Source organism: Stegodyphus dumicola, chromosome 12 (assembly GCF_044657685.1).
Source record: "Stegodyphus dumicola isolate Sdum_Otavi_A_Nest chromosome 12, ASM4465768v1".
In the NCBI taxonomy this organism is placed as follows: domain Eukaryota; kingdom Metazoa; phylum Arthropoda; class Arachnida; order Araneae; family Eresidae; genus Stegodyphus; species Stegodyphus dumicola.
In genome coordinates this window covers 72,609,587-72,633,851 of record NC_140779.1, presented here as the reverse complement: position 1 = coordinate 72,633,851, position 24,265 = coordinate 72,609,587, and the positions used below count along the sequence as shown (strand labels likewise).

Sequence of the window (24,265 nt, the reverse complement as noted above, 5' to 3'; positions counted from 1 at the left end):
TTTTTTTAACTAAAATGTGGCTATGAACCCTGTATTAGAACTCGAAAGCACCGAGAAGAGGGGATTGGAATAAATGTCTTTAGCCGAATAGAGATAAAATTTTATGAATCTAAAATGTTTCAAGGAAATCTAGTTCATTTGAAGGGCTTTGTGGATAATTTTTGCAGACCCAGAAACAAGATTGTGTATTCCTTTCCGAATGGGCATCCCATATACATATTCTCTAAGAACATCTCTGACAGCTAGGCATCCCATTCATGCATCAGTAGTGATTAAATTCAGGTGACAGGCGATGCGTTTTAAGCTGGAATGTTTTTTGAAAATCACTAGATGGCACCTTATGTCCATTACTTTTGAAATGACACACTTTTAGGTTCCTGACCTTCAATTTGTATATTGTTATGTTTTTTTGACACCAGTTGTTACGTTATTTTCTTTCTTCACATTCGTACAGGGTTCGTGTGGATTTGGAGTGAATAATGACGACAGCACTTGGTGGAATATCGAAACACACTTTATTTACCAATATTAATCTGTTACATATATACAGAGTTTGTGCGGATTTGGAGTAAATAATGACAACACTTCTTGATGAAGTAGCGAAACGCACTTTATTCACCCAATATTAATCAGGACAGCTCCAAAATCCGCGTTGAAAGAATCAGCGACACAGCCTTCATGCTGCAAGGCAAAAACGATGGAGGCAGCTTCACTGCAAAGCACCAGAGTACAGCTCGCGACTCTGCTCAGTCGTTCTCGGAACTCCACGTACTCTCAAGACTCTCCACGCGACAACTCGTGATGCACTCGACGACACACAGAGCACAGCTCCCGACTCTTTGGTTCAGTCGTTCCCGGAGCTTAACACACTCTCTCGACGATGCACTAACCACGATACACTAAGAGACTTTTCGATTCATTTGACGACCCACTGGCTAGCTGTCAACTCGATCGTCTCTGCATGGACTAACTAGATAAGACACGCACACACACTGTGGGCCAGCAGGGTTTATATAGCTTTCAGCTTGTGTTCGAGAACATTCTGGGCTAAACTGATAAAAATTTGTTCCAGAATGTTCTCCATCCGTCCATGGCATGTCCCGTCGCCAAATGCGGCAACCCTAAAACCGCTTTGCGGAGAAGCCATCTTACCGCGCCTGTACATTTCGTAACACTATATTCTGCCCGACTTTGGTATTTTATTCATCAGCTGTTAAGAGGGGGGGAAGCGTAATACAGTACAAAGTCCGAAACCCGGATGTCCGTTCTCCGGAATGATCTAAAATCCGGACCTCAAAGCCACAAACTTTTTTTAATATGCTTTACATATGCGCATTTGATTTTTCCTTCCATAATAAAACATGGAGATTTTTCACTTAAAATTCTGATACTTAATTTCACTTAGGCACTAAATAAAATACCTCATCAAAAACAATCATGTAAGCATAAATTTGTGAGATTAATAATTTGGCTCTGTAGCTAAGTATCTGCTTGGCATATATCTCAAATCGAAGCATTCACCTATTTTATATCCCTTATGCCGACCTGGTGAGTTGTTATTTATTACATTTTGCTTTCATTACCACATGATTATCAATACATGACATCTTCAGTAATAACTCATGCAACAATGTCTAAACTTTTTTATATTAGGAATTGAATAACAAGAGTATGGCAACCTTTTCTGCTAACATTACGCTTGACAATGATTATACGAGGCGTATTCGGAAACTAAGTACTGTTTTGAAAAAAAAAAAAGTAGTAAAACAATTTTTTCGAGTCCAATTTTATTTTTTACATGAAAATACATGTCTTAAATTATTTTTCAACATAGTTTCTGCCAATGATCAAACACTTGTCATAGCGGGTCACCAGTTTTTGTATACCATCGTCAAAGAAACTTCCCGGCAGTTTCGATAACCACAACTCCACAGCATTTTTCATGTCATTGTCAGATCCAAAGCGCTTGCCGCCAAGCTCGCGCTTCATGTGCAGGAACAAGTGATAGTCGGACGACGCCAAGTCCGGGCTGTACGGCGGGTGATCGAACTGCTTCCAATGAAACTGTCGAATTAACGATTGAGTGACACCAGCAGTATGGGGCCGAGTATTGTCATGGAGCAACACAATTCCTTTACTGAGCATTCCTCTTCTTTTGTTTTGAATGGCACACCTTAGTTTTGTTAAAGTCTCACAATATCGTGCTGCATTAATGGTTTCACTTCTGGGAAGAAATTCAGTAAGCAAAACGCCTTTTCTATCCCAGAAGACAGTGCACATGATTTTTTTGTGATGACATTGTCACTTTGAACTTTTGTTTTTTCAGAGAATGCGTGCGTCTCCACTCTATCGATTGTTGTTTCGATTCTGGTGTGAAATGACACACCCAAGTTTCATCACCTGTCACAATTTGATTTAAAAAGTTTTCTCTCTCATCACTGTACCGCGTGAGAAATGTCAGGGCACTACAAAGTCGCTTTGTTTTGTGAACATCAGTGAGCATTTTTGGAACCGATTGGGATCACAGTTTGCGATAATTCAAGCGGTCAGACACAATTTCGAACAAAACAGTACGTGAAATTTGTGGAAATGCCTTTGAAAGAGTTGTCATTGTGAAGCATCTGTTTTCATGAATTGCTTCAACTTTCCTTACCAAATCATAGGTGACAACAGAAGGCCGACCACTCTGAGCTTCGGCGTGGACATTTGTTCGACCTGCATTAAACATTCTTACCCACTTTCTCACCATTCCATCACTTATCGCGTGTTCACCGTAAACTTCTGTCACTTGACGATAAATTTCGGCCGGTTTAACATTCCTCGTGTTCAAAAATTTAATCAAGGCACGAATCTCGCAGTCAGCAGGAGAACTAATTGTCTTAAACATTTTGAATGTGCACAGCAAACTGAAAACACAACATAGAGCAACCAAAATGGCGATCATTGAAAGTCGGTGAACAAGAATAGTGTGCATGCGCAGGACGCCTACCACAGCACTAGACTGAAACGGTACTTAGTTTCCGAATACGCTACGTAAATTTTTAAATGCTCATGTCAACAAAAATTTCTTTTCGTATGCTAAAAATAGATTTTATTTATGAAACTCATAGGCCAAAAGATTACATTTAGTGCTATTTTAGTTAAGAATAACTGGTATATTCACCATAAATCCAGAAGCAGTGGCAGAATATGTCGGCACCGGACGGCAGAATTTAGGGAAGACTAAATTTTTTAATTTGGGGAAGCACCGAGCGGCAAGATTAAGGGATGGGAAGTTTTTATGATTTAGGAAAAGCACTGGGATGCAAAGTTTAGGTGCGATGAAAATGTAGAACTTAGGAAGGCGCTTTGTAGCAGAATTTAGGACCATAGAGACTGTACCAGGTGGTATTTACCACCAGCCTTAGGTAAAGTGTTAAGTATATGTGAGAGTTTATTTATTCAGAACTCGGATTAGTTTTAAGTATGTGTAAGAAATAAACGTAGGTATAGTAAATAACTAAACTAATACAATTCGGGCTTGATTCAATACACAATAGGAGCAAGATAAAATTTAGCGAAACAACTTGGCTTTCATCACCAATCTTGTGATACACAGCCAATAATGTATAACGGACGTTATTAAATTAAGCTAAAATCATCTTTATTGTTTATAAGGCATTTCAGTTAATGTAGCGTACTGCACTGCTCCCTAATCTTCTAGTTTGATCAAGCTTATTATTTTTTTGCAGACGGTTATTACGGAAATTTTATAAAAACTAAAACTTGAATTTTCGATTATGTTGAAAAGAGTTTCCAATTCTGGAGCTGCCAAAGGATTTACAAAGCGAAACCATGTTTCGATGTCTATTAAACAAAAAGTGGAATTGTTGCAAAAAATGGATAAAGGCATGTCCATCTCAAAATTGTGCGAGGAGTTATGGCATTGGAAAGTCCACTCTATGTAACACAAGAAAAAAGAAAAAGGAACTTTTTGAATTTTTGTGGAAGCAACTTAAACAATTTATATTGAAAGAAATGTTTACCAAAGTAAACAAATGTGAAGCTTTTTTGTAAATTTCATATCCTTTAGATCATAATTGTTCTTTATTTCATAAATTATGATTTCATATTTTTAATTGTATAATTTCTGCATGCCATCTTACCAGATTTAAATTGATAATCTAATATCTGGAAAATTCCCAAATCTGGAATCTCCGAAATCCCAACGAGTCCGGATTTCGGACTTTGTACTGTATAAACAGAGCTGGGCTCTTTAATTTCCCACATGCTAATATAAACATTTGCGTGTGATTTATGTTCAATTCCCTTTTTGTATCCATCCCCCCCTCCCCCATATTATGTACCGTCTTTTAGGGTTACTATGTGGAGCTCTTTTTACATTTTGTGTTGCCTTCAGATATATTTCGGGTCCTTCCCTTTTTATTTCGGAAAGGCTAAACTACGATCTATTATGGTGCTATTTATCAGAGGAAGAATACACTTGTATGGTTTTACTGACACAGAGGGATGATTCATTTTAGAAAGTAATATTTAAAAGTTAAAAAGTGGGTGGAGTAGACAAAAGAATCTCGGTTATGACACACACTATTCATGTTTTCGAAAATCTCGTTAAATGGCACAAGAATTTTTTATTTTTTTGGGAGAAGGGGGGCTGATGGATGCAACAGTATTGAACTCCAGCATTCTTTTTGACAAAAAAAAAAAAAAAAAAAAAAAAAAACAAAATATGGCATTAAAATGCTGTAAAGAAAAAATGTTATTAAATGCTAATTTTAACATATATAAGAGCTCAAGTAATAATCTAATATGGTACCAAAAATTGCAATGCTAGAACTGAAACTTCTTTTTACGATTTCTTTTTTCTCTAAAATTAGGCTTAGCTATGCAAAACTACCATCCTATGTGATGACTGCTTTCGTTTCCCTTAAATCCTGCACGAGAGTCTTCAAAAGGTACGCCATCGCGAAAGGGTTAATCCTGGACTATGATCAACTATGAAAAAATTTATTTCTCCCTTTCGAACATTAGGATTAATTTTCCTTGGTATAAAATTTTAATGCCATTTTAATTTGGTCGGTTTATTTAAAACCATGCTGACAAGACATGCTTGTAAATTTCCGAAGAATTGAAACCACAGAATGTGATCTCATATGTATTAAATAAGCCTTAAATTCTTAGAATTTTTGAAGTGAAAGAATAGAAATTTATTTCATATTTAGAAGTACTAGAATTTTGATTTAAGGAATTAAGGATGTTGTCATAACCAGTTTCTTTTTATATTATTTCAGAATAAAGCACCAACGGCGAACCTAGAAGAATTTAATGATGAAGATGGTGCTTAAAAAAAGAGAAACCAATACTGCATAGAAACTGGATCATCACAAAATGTAAATTGCATTTTTCTCGTCCAGATTGCCATTAGTTTCACTGGCAATTACTGCCATCATACGAACTCAAAATATGCTCCTGACTTTTACACTATGCTCAATAGGGAATGATTGTGATAACTTACGGGATCATGGATTTATATTTTTATATGTGTAGTTACATAGTGCTTAAGCAGGGGTGATTGTTTTCTTGGCATGTAAATTTAATCATTTTTTACTTGTTTACATGATCTCTTTTGCATTTTAATGAGTTTATCATTGGCAAATATTTTCTGGAATTCTTTTCAGAAATTTAATTTGCCATGTACAATCAATCACCCCTGTAATTAATGTTCAGTGCAGTTTTTAACAACTTCTACTGAGCCATGTAATTTATAATTATAAAGCAGCTATGTGTTTAGTTTTTCTAAACTGTTCAATTTTAATCTTGTTTTTTAATGAATTCCTTTAAATTTTCTATTTTGAATATTTATCTAGATTTGAATTTTAGGATATTTCTGTGTATTAATCTGTTTAAAAATACTTTTCCACTGGTGGTGGGATGCCAGTGATACAGTTGCATTTTTAAATGTGTGTAACTATTTAAAATTGTTTTGAAATTTGCTTGAATTGGCTAATAATGATTAAATTCAGTTTTGTATATCATTTATTGATTTAATGTCTTAATTACTCCAGGAGCATTAGTTAAGCTGTTTTCTGCATTATCAGTTATAAAATGAGGAACTTTCCTTGCATAGAATACAACACTGAACCGTTTATGAAATTAAAATGAAGATTTTTGATTAAATTATGGTAAAGTAACAGTTGCAGCTTGATAAAATTTATTATTACACTGTCCAAAATAGCCGAAAGAAGATTTGAAAAGATTTTATTGCTTCAACTCTGTTACATATGTATTTGAAAAATTTACTATAAAGAAGTGAATGTAAAGAATGATGCAAAATTTAGGTACTTTAGGTTATTAAGAAAAATAATATTCTGTTACTGCTAACTGGTAGTGGGCAGTGGTAGATGTTTTCCAGAAAATTGTAAAGTATGAGTAGTAAATGTCAAGATAAAACATAGCATGTTGGAGATTAAGACTTGCATTTTGTTGTTTGAGGACTTGGAAAATTGTAGCTTTTGGTTAAGATTTATGTTTGCATAGTTCTAATCTATACCAGTGTGTGACTAGTCATAGCCATTTATCTTTTATTTTCTTAAACCTGGAAGGTTCAAGGGTGGAATGGCATAGCAGTTTGTCTATATATTGGTGTGAGGAAACGAGCCAGTGCTCTAAATGCAGAGAAAAAGCAAAGTAGGCTGCCAAGTATAATATAATGGCAACTGCTATGTTGTAAACTATTATGGTGACTGATAGTATGTAATGCTTCATGAAGAAGAGTTCTATATGTAAAACCAAGTGTATGATGGGAAGAATAGAGGAGTATTACTGTTCATTTCCCTGTGGTGTTTATTTTACAAACCAGCAAAGTTTGTAATGCCCCTATAAACTCTTAAAGCCAAATTGTAATTTTCGGATTCCTTATAACATTCTGTATCAAATAGGGCTACGGCATTTTTTTAATCAAGCTTGATTTTGGGTTATGTTCATCTCAAAAGGACTCTTAAAAGAAAAATATTTGGTCTGTGAGACCGAAGTAATGCCAGTTAGATGAGCCTGGCCATCAGTAAAAAAGAAGTGTAAAATTTCATTCAGACTGGACTATTGCTCTACAAGAAATAGAGTAAAATGTTTTTGCCATGTTATTTCCATGGGAAAATTTATGTTTGAACATGGATCGGGTAAAGTAATAGACCAATTTTCAAAATCTTGTTTTTGTCCTAATTGCATGTAAAAATTTCAAACTGGATCGGAGGAACACAAAATTAGACTAAAATTTTCCCATAATAATTCATATAAGCTAAGGCTTATATATACAGCTTGAGAGAATTTTTAATAGCCTAATAAGCATTTGCAGTATATTCCAACATTTTTTAACATTCGTTTGTAAGAACCCTTCCTGAAGAAAACCTTTTAGCTATTTCTATGAGAAAGACCAAAGCAAGCGTTTAAATTAAGCTTGGATACTTCAATCCACGAGTTACATGTGCCCTATTCCAAAGCAGGCCCAATATCTGCCCGAAGAAATATTAACCACAGTTTTAGAATTGAAGTTTCAACTCGTCAGTTAATTCATTAGAATGTACTCTGAAAGATAGCACTCTTATAACAAACTAAGAGGTCTTCTATAGAATTTTTGGTACTTCAGAGAATTTAAGTCTAAATGCTTTACCGAAAGATTAGCAGCGAAACTGAGCCTTTACAGATAATAGGTTTGCTTCAGTATAAGTGTTGTGCACGTTTTTTTCCCAGAACAAATCCAGCATCTCAATACGAATATCATTTGTGATAACATAATAATAACAGAAGATTGTTTTGCATTTTTCAAAAGTGTCTGCTTGTCACTTTCTTGCTATTTGCATATATTGTCAACCAAGATCTGGACAATACTGAATAGATTAGATGAATTACTAGCTTATCTTTCTGAAAGAAACTAATGAACCAAGAAAACAAACACTAGAATGATTATAGTTTTACTTTCATTGTTAATATCTGAAGTAGTCTGATAATCGGTTAATAAGTACCAACTGATTGGAGTTGCGAACAAATTTTAGAAAATATTTCCATGCTTGAGTAATCTTGAGACAGAATTTTTCTATTGTAATTCATGTGGATGAACATATGTTAAGAATTGATAGTTTGGATTATAAATTTTATCTTGCATTTGTGTGAAATCTCCTCATCATGAGGGCGAATCATCAATGAAATTATATATAGCAACAATTGAATCGGAAGCATATGTTCTTAATTTTGACAGTTCTTTCATTTCCGTAGCATTGGGCTTGTGGAAATAATGAAATTCCACATCAACAAGCTTCTTATCATACAACAATATAATTTTTTGCCGCCATTTTAATTTTCTTTTGGTCGTAAGTTTGCTTATAAAATTTTGCCCAAATAGGAATTGGGGACCAGAAACATTCATGAGATGTATATTTTTGTCATTGGAATACCATCAGAGGCGAATTAAGCGGCTGGCCGCCAGGGCCCCTGTGAGCACATTGTTATCTGGAAATATAGTTTTTTCTAAATAAGGAACTAATATCAATAAAAAATTATTACAGTTAGCTCAATAAAATATTGTAATCAGTAGTCCAACTTGTAAAAGATGTAACACTTTAATTTTTTTTATTTTTTCCTGTTTGAAATTATGTACTACTAAAACATCCTGAAAACGACTACACCTGTAGTTCCAAGAAATTTTGCACTCCCATAAAGAGGATCGCCTTACAGAAAATGATTACCATTGATGTGTACCATTTCCAAAAAGTGCTAGTTCGGATACTTTCCGGAAGTGGAACAGTTTTAAAGCCCTTTTGACAGTCTATCTTTTACTGACAACTGTGAATGAGCTTTAAATGAATGGCTCATTTTCTAACCAAGTTTGCCACTCTATACACAAAAGTCGTAAATGACTTATAAATCAAACCTCTCCCATATGGCTCTCAAATTTTAAACAATGCTCACTCTCTTCAGTTTCAGTTTGCTTTGTTAATGTTTATTCGGGGAAACATTATTCCTATGCCTTATTGGTTAACTAGGTAAGTAGAAGCATTTATTTAATAATATAATGTTACTAATAATACAATGTCGTTTTATAGCAATGTTTGCGATTTAGATGGCATATCAGTTTTATTACAATTTCATACTTGTCAACCTACGACACTCAAAAATCAGAAGACTTTTTTAAGAAATCAGATTTTTCACGATGTTAAAAAGACTTTTTAAATGATAAAAATATAGCTTTTAATAATGAATTAACTTTAAATAGTTACTAATTCTTAAATGCAAGCAACACAAAAAAACTTTACACACACACACACAAAAAAAAAAAAAAAAAAAAAAAAAAATTATTACTTGCATCGTTTAGGGGGGGGGAGACACTTTAATCAGTTTTCCTACAAATGTTATGAACAGTGGCAGATTTTGCTTTCCTTAAGAAAGAAACTTCATAATTTTGTTCATAGCAATTGCCACATAGGCCTGCTTTCGCTAATAAAAGTTTTCTTAATACGTCATCACTAATATTATTTATGCAGCTGTTGGAACTGTTTCAATTTTTCCTTCCTTTTAGAACTCCTTTCAAGATAATAATAAATATCAACAATGTGTTTTGGTCCTTGCACTTGACTATTTCTTAGCAATTTCACTATCGGGGAAACATTTTTCTAAATAAAACTGCAGCGTGATCCGATGCATTCAGTGACAGGTTGTGCTTCAGTAAAAAGGCAGAGAACAGACATTCTGCATTAATAACTTTTTGGTCCTTTGTTTCCAAAGAAAAATTTAATTTTTCGTTTTTTCAAAACAACTCATGTTGTCCTTGTGTTGTGTATGCATATGTTTGAGAACATCCGCCCTTTCACCATGCGAAATCGAAAAATCGCTATGACAGACAGTACACACCGCAAATTTATTAAGTTTCCTTGAGGAAACAATGGAAGGAAAGTCAACTGTGTATGATTTTTAAAACATACACGAGTATTTGACCTTTCTCCCAGAGATAACAAAAGATGATAATTTCTAAAACTATTTCCCGAAGGCATGTGTACTCGCACAACTCAGGACAAGGTGAACGAATTAACCCCTTAACGCATTTGCCCGTGTCTCACACGGGCGAAAGTTTCCGGAAAATTTGCACATGCCCGTGTCTCACACGGGCGCCCTTGTATCTCGCGTTATTTTATTTCTAATGCTTGTCTGAGATCCGTTCCAGTAAAAATAGATAGGCTAGATTATAATTAAACTTATTTGACATAGATGGCACCACTATTCAGCATTTTTCTTGTGTAAACCACGTGGTGAATTTTGATGATTAGCTATGTTTGCTAGGAATTCTTTGCTATTAGTTTAAAAAGTAGTTGTTTGGTGTGGAAAAGGTAATATATCCATTTTTATTACGTAAATATAATAAAAGTAAGCAGTTAACTGCAAATTATATTACTAAGTGTTTTTGTAATTTAAAAAAAGTTATCTGATAATGAGCGACTCTGACGATGACAATTTTGAATATGCCAATTTATCAGACAGTTTCAGCGATGAGAGTGATGATTTCTTGAGTGATGGAAGTGAATCTGAAGATAATGACAACGAGATTTTGGATATAGCAAGGAATTGGTATCAAATTAGTATAAATCAACCAAACGTTGCACCACCGAGATTTCGATTTGAAGCTAACCCTGGCTGTTGTTTCTTAAAATGCACTAGAGAATATGATTATGCAAGAAAAAAAATAGGTGATATTTTGACCGAAAATTAGAAATTAATGTGTGCCTTAAGGGGTTAACTAAAGAAAATACAAATAACAACCTTGAGCTTGCTTTGTGCTCATTGGCTGATATATATGCCAAATGACATGCAGTGGAGCTCGATGCCCATTGGAAAACTGGAGAAGGACGTTTCTGGATACGTATGCTCTCACTCACAAAGCAGAAGAAGTTCTCATCTGATTCACAAGGTTTTGTTTTAGATATAATCTAGATAAAATTCAATTGCTTTCAGACGTCCAAAATCCACCCCCCTTTTTTTTCATATAACGAAGTATTAAGCAAAGTTCCATAAAAATCGTGAGAAATTTTAAGAAAAAGTCTGGAGAAATATATTGTAAATCGGGTTGGCGGGAGAATGGTCGAAAATCTGGAATCTCCCGCCTAAATCAGGAGAGTTGGCAACTCTGCAATTTAAAAAATCACCATATAATGAAGATTAATTAGAATTTTAAAATTTTAATATTTTGAATGAAAATAAATGTTCTCAAATTTAAACATTTGTTTAATTTAGCTTCATTTAATACTAAAAGATTCTTCCAGTAAATCTGATCTGGAATGAAGCTTTGCTTAATTATGCCGCATACTGTTTTTCACTTATCTTTCACATCATAGCCAAAGTGGCACACATAAAGGAAATACAGGTTTCTTAAAATATTTTGTAGTAGTAAGTTTATTAACGCTTACTAAATGATGCTTCAGAAGGAATATACTATGTACAGAGTTGCTACACTACCTGGAAAACTGACTAGAAAGGTCAGAGAATTTAATTATTTTAGTTAAAATGTGGAAAAGTCGGGGAATTTCATACAGCGATTCTCTAAAGAGATTTTTATGCCAGCGTTGGATACATGGCCAGTAACATCAATTCATGTCAGAAATGACATCATCTATGGCATTTGGGACTACTGGCATCCACTTGAAAGTAGATATTTAAGCAATGCACCATTGTTTTGCATTTTCTTGAAGTTTCAAAATATTGCCAAATTTTGTCAGGAAATTCAGGATTGAAACGTTCATACTTTTACCTGCATTTATTATGACATAACAGCTAATTTTAACTGATAGTATTCTTTCTGAATGTATAAAAGTAGCTGTATTTTGTTCAAATTAATGAAGACTTTAAGGATAGTATGCTATCCCTGTGAATGAGTTGGGAAGTCAAGTGGAGTTTATATTAATGCAGGTAAAGTGGCAGATTGACTTCACGTGGAGTGTTAGTGTAGCCCCATAGACCACATTAACCTTTTAAATATACCACATTTTAGAAGCTTCAGTTATTTTTTTGGGGGGGGGTTGAATTCAATAATATTTATATTTTGAATATTTCCTAATATAAAAAAGTTCAGTGATCACAGGAAATAAAGATCTACACATCCATTTTATATAATGGCATATACAAATAAAATATTTATTCTGAACATGAAAAATACAATTTACATTTTATAGATAACTTCATAGCCAATGCTCACATTTTTTCATTTTTGACTGCAAGTTTCTGCTTCAAATCCAAGTCTTCAATCAAATCTTCCTTTCGCAACTGCTTCACACAGCCAGTAACTGGACATCTGTTTAGAATAATGCATACATAAATTAGGTTTCTTTGTAACAAGCAAGTATGCATTTTGATTTAATAAACTAATCATAAAAAGTTAACAGACACATTAAGAAATGACATTCCTAGAAATGGAATGTAATTTTTCTGATTATGGTTGCTTGCTAAGTTCTTTTTATAATAATTTAAATAGCAAAAATCAAAAAGCAAGAATCAATATTTTCCATATATAGCATCTTTATTATTCTTTGTAGCCCTCACTAACTCCTTACTGATTTTATGGCATGACAACTTAGAAGCTAAACTGAAACTAAAAGTGAAGTGAAAGTAGTACTCATTATCTAGTAGAAGTAGTTGTAGTTATTATGACCAATAATAATTGTTGCCTACATCACTCCCCTACCAGTAACAAAGTTATGTTACTCTGAAAACATGGTGGGAGAGAAGATACAAATATCTATACAAATAACACTGATACAAATATATAAATTGAAATTATGTACACAAAAAAAAAAAAAAAAAAAAAAAAAAACATAAGTTTTAAATTAATATGAAAGAGTTATAAGTTCAAGAAGAATCAATAATGTCATTGAAACGAACTGGAAGTTTTACTTGTCTTCCACATCGTGTTAATTTTGTAGGTTGTTCTAGTTGCTGACTTGGCACAGATGTATGATCACTTTTTGAAGTTGGAGACAAAAGTTCATTAGGTTGTAACACATAAGCTGGTTTTAAACTATCCACAGAGCTACTAACTTGTTTATTTTTAATTGATAGAAGAAAATATTTCGGGGTTCTTTGCAGTACTAAAAAGGGTCCTTCATATGGGGGCTCCAAAGGTTTTTTTACTCTGTCAACTTGCAGAAACACGTGCGAGCATGTGTACAAATCTTTTGGGATGAAAATATTTTGTTTACATTTGGATTTGGATTGATAGGGCTTTAAAAGGGCCATCTGATTTCGAAGATTACTTATAAAATTATCATTAGATATTGGCATGTTTGATTCATTCGCCAGGTAATTTAATAGTTTTGCCATAAACCATTTCAGCTATTGTATACTTACAGTCCTCATGCAGAGCAGCTCACAAACCCATAAGAACTGTTGGTAATGTTTCTGTCCAATGAAGAGAATTATGACATCTAATAGCTGCTTTTAAAGTACGGTGTAGACGTTCAATTTTCCCATTACTCTGAGGATGGTAAGAAGTTGTATGGTTTACTTTTACTCCACATAGCGAAGCCAAATTTCGAAACAGTTCCGAAATGGAGTTCCTCTGTCAGTAGTAACACAAGAAGGTACACCAAATCGTGTTATCCAATGTTCATAAAAGGCTCTTGCTATATTTTCTGCTGTGATATTTGATAACGGTACCACTTCCATCCAAGAGGTAAACTGATCAATACACGTCAAACAATAAGTGTATCCATTAGAAGGTGAATAAGGCCCAATTAAATCAATGTGCACAACACTAAATCTTTCGTCTGGTGCTTGATATTGAGAATATTCTGATTTTGTATGTTTAGTTACTTTATTTTTCTGACAATCGATACAAGTTTGAGCCCACTGTTTAACATCTTTTTTTATATCCGACCAAATGAATCTTTTAGTAATCTCTTTTACAGTACTTCGGATTCCAGGGTGAGCTAAACCATGAATTGCATTAAATATTTCCATCCGAAAAGTTTGAGGTATGAATGGTCTGATATTAGAAGTAGAGGTATCGCAATATAAGAGTTTTCCTGATGGTAATTGGTGCTGTTTAATATGCAATGATTTGGAATGTAATTTCAACTGTTGCAGTTCATCATCATTAATTTGTGCATCTGCTATCAGGTCAAAATCAACAACAGCTGAATCGATGTCCTCAATTCTAGATAGGCTGTCTGCAACCACATTGTTTTAACCACTTATATGGCGCAAGTTAGTAGAGAATTGTGAGATATATTGTAGATGTCTTAGTTGTCTGGGAGAGGCTTTGTTATTATTTTGCTTAAAAGCAAATGTTAAGGGCTTATGATCCGTATAAATAGTAAAATCACGGCCTTCAAGTAAATGTTTAAAATGTTTAACGGATAAATATATACCCAAAAGCTCGCGATCGTAAGCACTATAATTTTTCTGGGCATCATTAAGCTTTTTTGAAAAAAATGCAATAGGTTTCCATCCATTTGGTTCTTTTTGTTGAATAACTGACCCAATAGCCAAATCGGATGCATCTGTGAGAAGTGCCAGATGGTAATCCGAATTGGGGTAGGCCATCAACGCTACTTGAGCAATATCTTGTTTACATTTTTCAAAACTTTTTCTGGTTTCATTGGTCCATAGTATTTTACGTCGATCTTTTTTTGTAGATCCTTTCAAAAGTTCATGAAGAGGAGCTTGAGTTTCTGCGGCATTTTTAATGTAATTACGATAGAAATTGATCAGTCCTAAGAAGGAACGAAGTTGGTGTATAGTTTCTGGAAACGGATATTCTGTGATAGCTTTAATTTTTTCAGGTAGAGGTTTTGAACCTTCAGCAGATATTTGATAGCCCAAAAAGTCTATTACAGGTACTCCCAAAACTGATTTGCTAATATTAATTCGGAGACCATATTTATCTAAACGCTGGAAAATTGTTTTAAGATGTAAACGATGTTCTTCCTCGCAAGAAGAGGCAATCAACACATCATCCAAATATGGAAACACAAAGTCTAGGCCATAAAAAACTTCATTGATGAACCTCTGAAAGGTCGCGGGGGCATTTTTGAGACTAAAACTCATGAAATTTAATTGGTAAAGACCAAAAGGTGTGATAATAGCAGTTTTTTCTTTATCTTCATCTGCTACTGGAATGTGAAAATACGCTTTAAAGAGATCAATTTTAGAAAATATAGTTTTATGAGTTAAAATATGTTGAAAATCTTGAATTCGAGGAATGGGATAACGATCAGGTACAGTTAAATCATTCAGTCTTCTGTAATCCCCACATGGGCGGAAAGAACCGTCTTTCTTTGTCACTATGTGTAGGGGACTTGCCCATTCTGAACTGGACGGACTAATGATGTTATTGTCCAGCATATATTTGAATTCTCTTTTAGCTTTTTCCAACCGTTTAGAGTCTAATGGTCTTGCTTTACAACTTACAGGTTGTCCTTTAGTTATAATATGATGTTTCACATTATGCTTTACAGTAGAAATAAGAAAATTTGGTTTTGTTATACTAGGATACATAGCAAATAAATCAGAATATTTACATAAGCTGCCCGTTGTATTTACAGTTTCATGAATAGAGATGCGTGTGATGTCACCATAAACTGCAAGGTTCGTCACACCATCAATTAGCCTTTTATGCTTTATATCAATCAATAAATTGAACTTATTTAAAAAATCTGCACGTAATATGGGTTTACTAATTTTTGCTACAATAAATGGGAATTGAAATTCTCGGCGTAAACCAAGATCAAGAATTAAAACTTCTGTACCAAAAGTATCAATTTCTGTATTTGCAGCATATAATTTATAGTCACTAATAAGTTTGTGTTTAGAAGTACGAGGAATAAGGCTTACCTCTGCTCCACTGTCAACCAGAAAATGTAAACCTGTTTTTTTGTCCGTGATAAATAAGCGGAATTTACGGCAATTTTTTTTATTTACAGCAGCAGAGTCTGCCGCTAATTCTACTGCTGATTTTCGTTTTCCGGGGAGTTGTTTTTCCATGCACAGGGTTTGCATCTATCTCGAAAACGAAAGTGGAATTAACAGTACTTGCCATTAGGGTTATAACGGCTCAGAGATTTACTTCAATTATTAGATGATCGACTGCTATTTCTTGAGCGAGACCGAGAATTTCTTGTCACAGTTAGTTTTTCGAATTTATTATCCAAAGCTGCAATTTGTTGTCCTAATTCAGCAATAGCATCTGTTCCTGGAGAAACAATACTGCTGGCACAGTATAGTTCTTGTTTTGGTTGCATTTCGATGATACGATCCGCCATCAGAGCTAGTTTTTCGATATCTTCATCACTAACGATTAAAATATTGCGCACAGTATCTGGCATTTTCTGCAGAAATAGTGTTTTAAGAACTTTATCCGAAATGCCATCGGTAGCAAGATTTCGCATTTTTTGTAAAAGTTGACTAGGTTTACTGTCTCCCAAGTCTATGCCTGTTAGCAGTCTCTGTAAACGTTTATTTTCACTTTCTTTAAAAGTGTTCAAGAGACGTTCTTTAGCAGCAGTATATTTGGTTTTGCTATTGTCACTTATAATATCCCATAAACTTTCAACAAATTTTGCTTCCAATTGCGATACTAAGTAGATGAATTTAGTTTCCTCGGCAGTTATTCCACAAATAGAAAACTGTGCTTCTACTTGATAAAACCATATCTCTGGCTTTTCAGCCCAAAAGGGAGGTATTTTAACACTTACCCGTGCTATTTCTTCTTTAATCGCCGATTCTTCACTTTCTGACATCTTTATCAATAATTCCGAGGTCACCAAGTATATGGTTGCTTGCTAAGTTCTTTTTATAATAATTTAAATAGCAAAAATCAAAAAGCAAGAATCAATATTTTCCATATATAACATCTTTATTATTCTTTGTAGCCCTCACTAACTCCTTACTGATTTTATGGCATGACAACTTAGAAGCTAAACTGAAACTAAAAGTGAAAAAGTAGTACTCATTATCTAGTAGAAGTAGTTGTAGTTATTATGACCAATAATAATTGTTGCCTACATGATTCTGTTTGTATTTTGTGAGCCCATAGTGAGAAGAAAATGACAGCTGATGTGATGTTAAGCAAAGCTGGAGGGGAAATAATACATGAAATACAGTAACCTTCAATTAAACAGAACTAAAATCAATAAACTTTTCAGAATTTGACCAATCTAACAAATATAGGAGGGAGGAAAAAAAGTGTTCAGGCATAAACTTTGATAAAAAAAATTTTTTACAGCCATAGAGATGGATGCGATCATAATGTGACAATGATTCATACATAGAACAACAATGCCCTCACTACTTGTTTGAATTGAAACTTGAGCAACATTCATGATAATTTATGCATGTATGCAACTTCAAACATCTGTTCTGATCAGTGCTTTGGCGTGCATTGATAATTAATTTGTTTTGCAGTGAACTGCAAACTTCTGGTGCTCTCCGATGATTATTGATTAATAACTAATGACAGAAATATTTTTTTTTAAATTCTGAAAAATGTAAAAATTGAAGACTTTGTCACTAATCTGTCACATGTCTAATGAGAATAACACTCATTTCTTCCAATATATACACGGATGCAAAGCAAAGGCACAATAGCCTTTATAAATATCATAAATCACACAAAAGCTCTTTTTAGAAGACAGTTGTCGCCAAATATTAGAACCTTTGTATTTCCTTACTTGACATTTCTTCATTTTTTTTTGATTTTATTGAATCTTGTCCATAAGTCTTCTGCCAAATGCAACAGAAAATCCCTTCTGATATTTTCTTTTGTAACTTCCTTATACAAAATCCACATATCTATGCCTGTAAAGTCCAAAATATTGTAGAATACATGTACTGGCCAACAGCGTGATGTGCTTTCATGGAGTACTTTCTCGCCATTTGATCCAGAACATCTACCCCAAATTTTGTAGAATTGTAAAACTGTAATACATCAGGAACCTTCTTTTCATTAGATTCAAATTCAACTGATGAATGGAGTGTACTTAACAAAATTACGTTTTTGTTCTTTTTACCTTGATATGATGTAAGTGTTATATAGTCGTGTTTCATGACAGCTGAAGAAAAAAGTTCGTTTCTTACATTTTTTAAACTTGGAGGGAATTTCTCCTTTTGCGCGATTTACTGTTCCAACATGACTCAATCCTTTTGATTTTAGGGATTTCGCAAGTTTTGCAGCTGTAAAGAAACTGTCTGTAGTTATATTTCGGCCAGTATTTTTGTAAGGATCAAGTAAACGATTTACTACATTCTCTCCTAAACTTTGATCACTTGGTCTCATTTCATCTTTTCCTAAGTATGAAAATCCGTTTAATAAGTATTTTGTCCTAACATCTACTGCTAGCCAAAATTTTATTCCGAATTTATCGGGCTTGTTAGGTATATATTGCAAAAAACGGCGTCCAGTTTTTTGTAGGGAATAACTGTTCATCAATCGTAATGTTTTCATTTGGTTTGTAGCAAAGCTTACAGTTTTCTATAAAGTATTCCATTCCTCAGATATTAGTGCAAATTTATCACACTGCAAATATGAAGACCTTGTTAGTTTATTATCAAAACGAAGAAATTTCATAATTTCCAGAAACCTGTCTCTACTCATAGTTTTATGAAAAAACTTTGGTCCCTAAGTCTTAGACCACAAACTAAGAATTGTAAGCCCTTGGCGGCTAATGCCCCCCTTACGTACAACAACGCTATGAATGCTTCCAGTTCTGCTAATAAAATAGTGAAAGAGATATTATGAAGTTTACCCTTGGCTTCAGCATCAGTACACTCCTTTATGATGCATAAAATGTTTTCGTTTATTATAACTTCCACGCACTAAGAGCTTTACCAGAACAAATGTAACGTTTAGCATAGGATGTCAGTCCTTCCTTTTTCTCACACGATATTTTGCAAGGGTCGACCAGAAGTATTTGAAGTATTTTCTACTTTCCATACAGTTCCATCACTAGCAATTCCTTTACAAGTGTTAGTCTGAATTATGTTGAATTTCATATTCCCTTTTGAGCGTCTACTAGTTCCCGCTTTGGCATTCTTAGGTACGGCAGAATTTGAACTCGTAGAAACAAATCCATTTGTACTTTCACTTGAGCTAGAGGATGATATTGCCTGATTACTCTCTATATAATAAATTCAGAATCACAAGCTGTTTCCTCTCCATCTTTATCTGTAGAGTTACTTTCGATTTCAGAACTGGAATCGGCATCAGTTAGTTCTTGTATCAGTTTCACAATTTCTTCATGCGTTAGTCCTTTTCTACACGCCATTAGTACGTCACTATAATAAATTCATGTAAATAAAATTAAATTTTCTACTAAAACTTGTTATGAATAATAAACAAAATATCTACGAAACATCTACAAACTTTCAGCTCGTAATAATCTCTTTTCTCTGGTTTCTTTCCTCAAAGAAAAAGTATTGCACATATTTCAAATAATGTGACTAACAGATGTGAAACTACACAGACCTACCATATTCTTTTCCTTTGTTTGTATTTTGTTTAGCATGTGCAAATAAAATTAGTTTACAGAAGTAACAGTGTTCAGATATTACAATGGAATGTATTCACATTTCTTTTCTCACAAAAGGGGTCAAAATGACACCTGCCATATTTCTAGGTATAATCATTTGTTAGGGCTAAAATAAAAATATGATTTTCTTGAAATCTGTACTATTTCATAAATCGCAATGATTTAGGAAAAGTCGAGAAAAGACTAAAATATTTGCGAAAAAAAAGAAGAGCTGTCAGAGATAAAAGTTCACTAGGTGTCAAAATGACCCTTTCCATAATTCTAGTGTTAAATTTTATAAAAATATTTGTTAAAAAAACACTATTAAAATCACAATCTATTAACATGTCAAAGTTTAAAATACATGTAATTTATGACAACAATACTCAATTAAACATTTGCACATCTTTTTAATTTGAAGCCTTTCCAGACATTCTAGCTAATTTATATCAATTTCCTTCTCTTTAAGCATCTTTTCTAACAATTAGAAATTTGTTTCAATATTCCCACTAGTTTCTGAATGTTTTATCTCCTAACTTGCCAATCTCTCGACTATGTACCTATGAGGTTTTACTTGATCTTTTAAAACAGAAATAATTGTATTTCTGTTTTAAAGTTAAACAGAAATACAAAGTCAGATAAAGGTTTAAATAAATCTCTTATTTAAAAAGACCTTAGAACATAAAAGCATGTTCTTATGCTAGCAAAATCAATTACAGCTTATGGTGATCCAATTAAGCACGGACAGTAAATTCAAGTTAAAATTGTGAACTAGTAATTAAACACTACACGATTTAATTTTAATCTGAGTAGCACATCGCAACAAACTCGTAACATAGTTACCATGTAACAAATTCAAATATCAGCAGCGATAACGCAAAGACGAATAATTACATATTGCCAGAGCTACTAGGAACCAATGCACCATGTAAGCGAAGGCCAGAAACAAATTCTACTTACAACCCCAAAACCTTAGTTTAAAAATTATTTAAGTGATTTTCATTCTGGTGAGGAAACGGAAAGGGAAAATTATAGCAAAGGCTGAAATTATAAACAATTGCTAAATTTACATAATAATAACTGTACATACCATCTTTGAATAATAATTTTCTTTCGCTTCATGTATTTGATTTCTTTCTTCAATATGTTTCCTCTTCATTTTAGAATTTTTGTATTTAATTAAAGATTTCTGTTATTCTAAAAAACTAAATGGATTTAGAATGCATAGGAAAGTCTCAGAATAAATATGAAAGGATATATGGTAAGGGCCAGTTACAGAGCCGGTATAGAATTTAATGACACATCGAGCAACAAAAATCTAGAAATGGTAACATTTTAGAATTTAAGAAGGGACTAGACAGCAGAATTTAGGATCCACATAGATTGCATCAGCTGGGAAAATGTGCAGTGCCAGCCCTGTGTATGATGCACAGAGCCGTCAGCACACAGGGACAACTGAAGATTTTGCGCCCCTTTCTGTATGCCAAGAATGGAAAGAATATTTCATTCTAAAATTCTGTAACATCAATTTGGTAGCCTATGGATGCTGCGCTCAGGAACAGATGTCCCCCCTTGCCCCGCCTTAGCTACACCACTAATGAAGCACTGAGACATATAACATGAATCTTTTAAATAGTCAGTTTTAAATTTCTTTATTAATAGAAAAATACCTTTCTATAAATGCCTGTCCATGTCATAAGTTTAGAAGCATTTTTGATATGTACCATGCTTGTGTCTAGTGAAGAGGAGAGAAAACAAAGAGAAGATAAACATGATAAAAAAATCCTAGTATCAGAAGTAAAACATTCAAATGTTATGTTTTCATTGTTCTTCCAAAAATTCTTTTTCTGGAATCTTCTAGATTTGCAAGTCTATAAATCTTGCCTTCAAATCTTTCCAAGTTGAAATGTTTAAAATCCCAAAGAATAATTACCCCTACCACTTCTGTAACAGCAAAAAGTCAGAAATATGTCGAAAAAAAAGTGTAAAATTAATTTTATAGAGAAAAACTGATGCATTTTGAGGCAATTATATGGGAATGAAGGCAATTTTAATTAATTACATATCTATTTTACTTTTGCTAAGAATTATTTTGTAAATTGTGCTAAGCACAATTTAAGCATTTATTACCTTGTTTATTTTTCAGATTCAAAGTATTATATAATAAGTCACCAAAATGGAAAGTAATGTCACTTTATAATATAACAGTGAAAAATAAAAATGTTTAATTTTAATGTTATTTCTTGAATACAGTTTCAATATATTAGCATTATTTCAATGAAATTGATTAATACTATAATGTTTTAAAAAATGTCATCGAAAAATTCCCAGATTTCTAAATTAAAAATTTTCTATAGAAACTGATCTTAAAATCCCAAAAAGTTGATATGTAGCCAAATATGGAACCATTTAATAAAGAATTAACATTCCCAAAAGCGAAAAGTTGTTTAAGAGCTCTTCACTAGAAAAATGAAATAATTTCGAAATGCTTATGTTTCAGTTCTTGCTCAGAAACTTGTTTATATTAGAAATAGGAACACATTATAATGTATGAACCTATTCACCCATTCAATAGATAACTACATTTACCAATCAATTGCCAAAAATATTTGTCCAAAATGCTAATTCACATTCAAAATGGCAGTCATAAAAACAGACAGAAATTTCAGATGATTAAGGACCTCCTGCCGAATTTGGTCGAAATTAAGGACTTTTAAAGTCTAAAAATCGATTCCAAAAAACCTAAGGACTCTTAAGGAGCATACGAACCCTATTATATCCAGGACTTTGTTATAAGCCTGATTTGAGTTTGATATTATTTCCAGGATATAGTATATATATTTGTTATTATATCCAGGACTTTGTTATAAGCCTGTGAGTTTGACGATATTTGAAATATGAACTTGTTATTACTTGAGAAAACTGATCTCTATTTTATTTTTAAACTTCCTTTGCTAAATATATTCATTGACTTTCCTTCATTATTTTTCATTTTCCCGACTTTCCAAATGAATTGGAACCCAGTTAAACATTACCTTGATTTCTTTTGCAGATAGATTTCAATGCTGCTTTTGTCATAAGAATGATTACAAATAACACTTTTCACAGGATTGGTTATTATACGTCGAGTAACAGGATCTGTAAAATTTTCTGTTGTCTCTCTTACTACTTGTATTTCTTCATTTTCAGAGGATGCAGCTATAATTAAAACAGTTAGAGTTAAAATATGTTTTACATCATTACTGATAAATAATTAAAAAAATAATATGAATTTCTGATTCAGAAAGTGCAATTTAAAATTATTAATTCTGTTTTATATTATATTCATATTATCAAGTACAGTTTCTCAGTGAACAAAAAATATATTTGACAAAATTGTACATATTTTTTATACAGAAAGAATTCAGTATATGTAATTTAGGTTTTCAGTTCTTAAATGTATAAAACCAATAGCTGTAAAAGAAAATACTAAATATAATAGGTAATGTGATAATTAATGACATAGGAGAATCATTTTTTTTTTATAAATTTTATTTTCTATTACTTAACTTAGTATAACAGATTGTCTTACTTAAAAAAAAAAAATAAAATAAAAAAATAAAAATAAAAATAATAATAATAATAATAGAATACACAGAAATTTCACACAGATTGGTCCAACGCTAACTGGCATATGGGTTAAAATGATGCAACAATTCAAAGATCTTAATAGCAGCCGGTTATAGATGCCAAAATTGAATAATACATACATAAGAATACAATCAATACAATGGAATAATACCAATCAATACAATGGAATAATACAATCAAAATTTGTTACTTTATGAATATCCATAGTCCTGGTTTCAACATGCAGTAGAACTGCCATGTTTTTGAGATACACACGACAATAACCAATCCACAGGTGTATCTGGGTTCACAAGGATTCATGTGCTTTAATTTAACCATCATTTTACTTAACAGTACCCACCAACTATAAAAATGTAAATATCAGCCTAACAGATCTTTGCTTTTAACAGAACAGTGCATGAGAGTCCTAAAATTAAACAAATAAGCATTTTATGCCAATTCATAAAATCACCAAAGAGTTGGCAACTTTTCATGAGGTTGCCAAAATTACCAGAGACCAGAGAGTATCCAAAATTATTTAATTACGACAAAGCACATGAGGGCTATCTTATTTGGGAAAACAATGAAGAAATGAGTGGCTTCAAACAATGAATTATATCATGAATTAAAATGGTCAATTTGTTGCTATAATTTTGAATAATGAGTATAAACGCAGAAATTGTTTAAATATGAGTTTTTGCATTTTTATGAGAGAAATTAATTTTTGCCATGCCAGTGATCAGCCATCACCAATGATTTTAACTAGTTTGGCAGAAACTTACTAGAACTGAAATAAATCATTATTTCATTATCCTATCAATAAAATTGTTGCATTCTCTCTATACTGAAAAAATACAAATATGCAGTTCAGATATTCTGGAATGCATGTTCAACATACATTAGTTCTAAAATGCAAGCTTATAGTGAAATGTACTATAAAAATAAAAATAATTTTGAATAAGCATTAAAATTATTTTACCCAGCAAATACCTTCTATTTATCAGTTATCCTATATATACTACACAACACTGAAAATGCAACACCAAACAGAGGTGCCCGAAAATTATGCAAATTTCAGGATAGACATACGCGATAGAATTATAAAAATGATGCGAAAT

At 32.9% G+C, this 24,265-nt stretch overlaps 2 protein-coding genes across 3 annotated transcripts in view; one reads left to right on the top strand and one right to left on the bottom strand.

The window, feature by feature from the left end:
- Positions 1 to 6,035, top strand: part of LOC118198911 (lethal(2) giant larvae protein homolog 1-like) — a 115,307-nt gene extending 109,272 nt beyond the window's left edge. For both annotated transcript variants that reach the window (XM_085806566.1, XM_085806565.1), the window contains one exon: positions 5,292 to 6,035. In XM_085806566.1, the coding sequence (XP_085662692.1) occupies positions 5,292 to 5,296 (5 nt within the window). In that variant the 3' untranslated portion in view covers positions 5,297 to 6,035. The remainder of the gene's footprint in view (positions 1 to 5,291) is intronic.
- A 6,122-nt stretch (positions 6,036 to 12,157) lies between these two features.
- LOC118189587 (E3 SUMO-protein ligase NSE2-like) overlaps positions 12,158 to 24,265 on the bottom strand; it is a 50,661-nt gene continuing 38,553 nt past the window's right edge. The window contains exons 4-5 of the mRNA XM_035360216.2: positions 22,574 to 22,736; positions 12,158 to 12,328 (exon numbers count right to left, since the gene is read on the bottom strand). Of these exons, the coding sequence (XP_035216107.1) occupies positions 12,229 to 12,328; positions 22,574 to 22,736 (263 nt within the window). The 3' untranslated portion in view covers positions 12,158 to 12,228. The remainder of the gene's footprint in view (positions 12,329 to 22,573; positions 22,737 to 24,265) is intronic.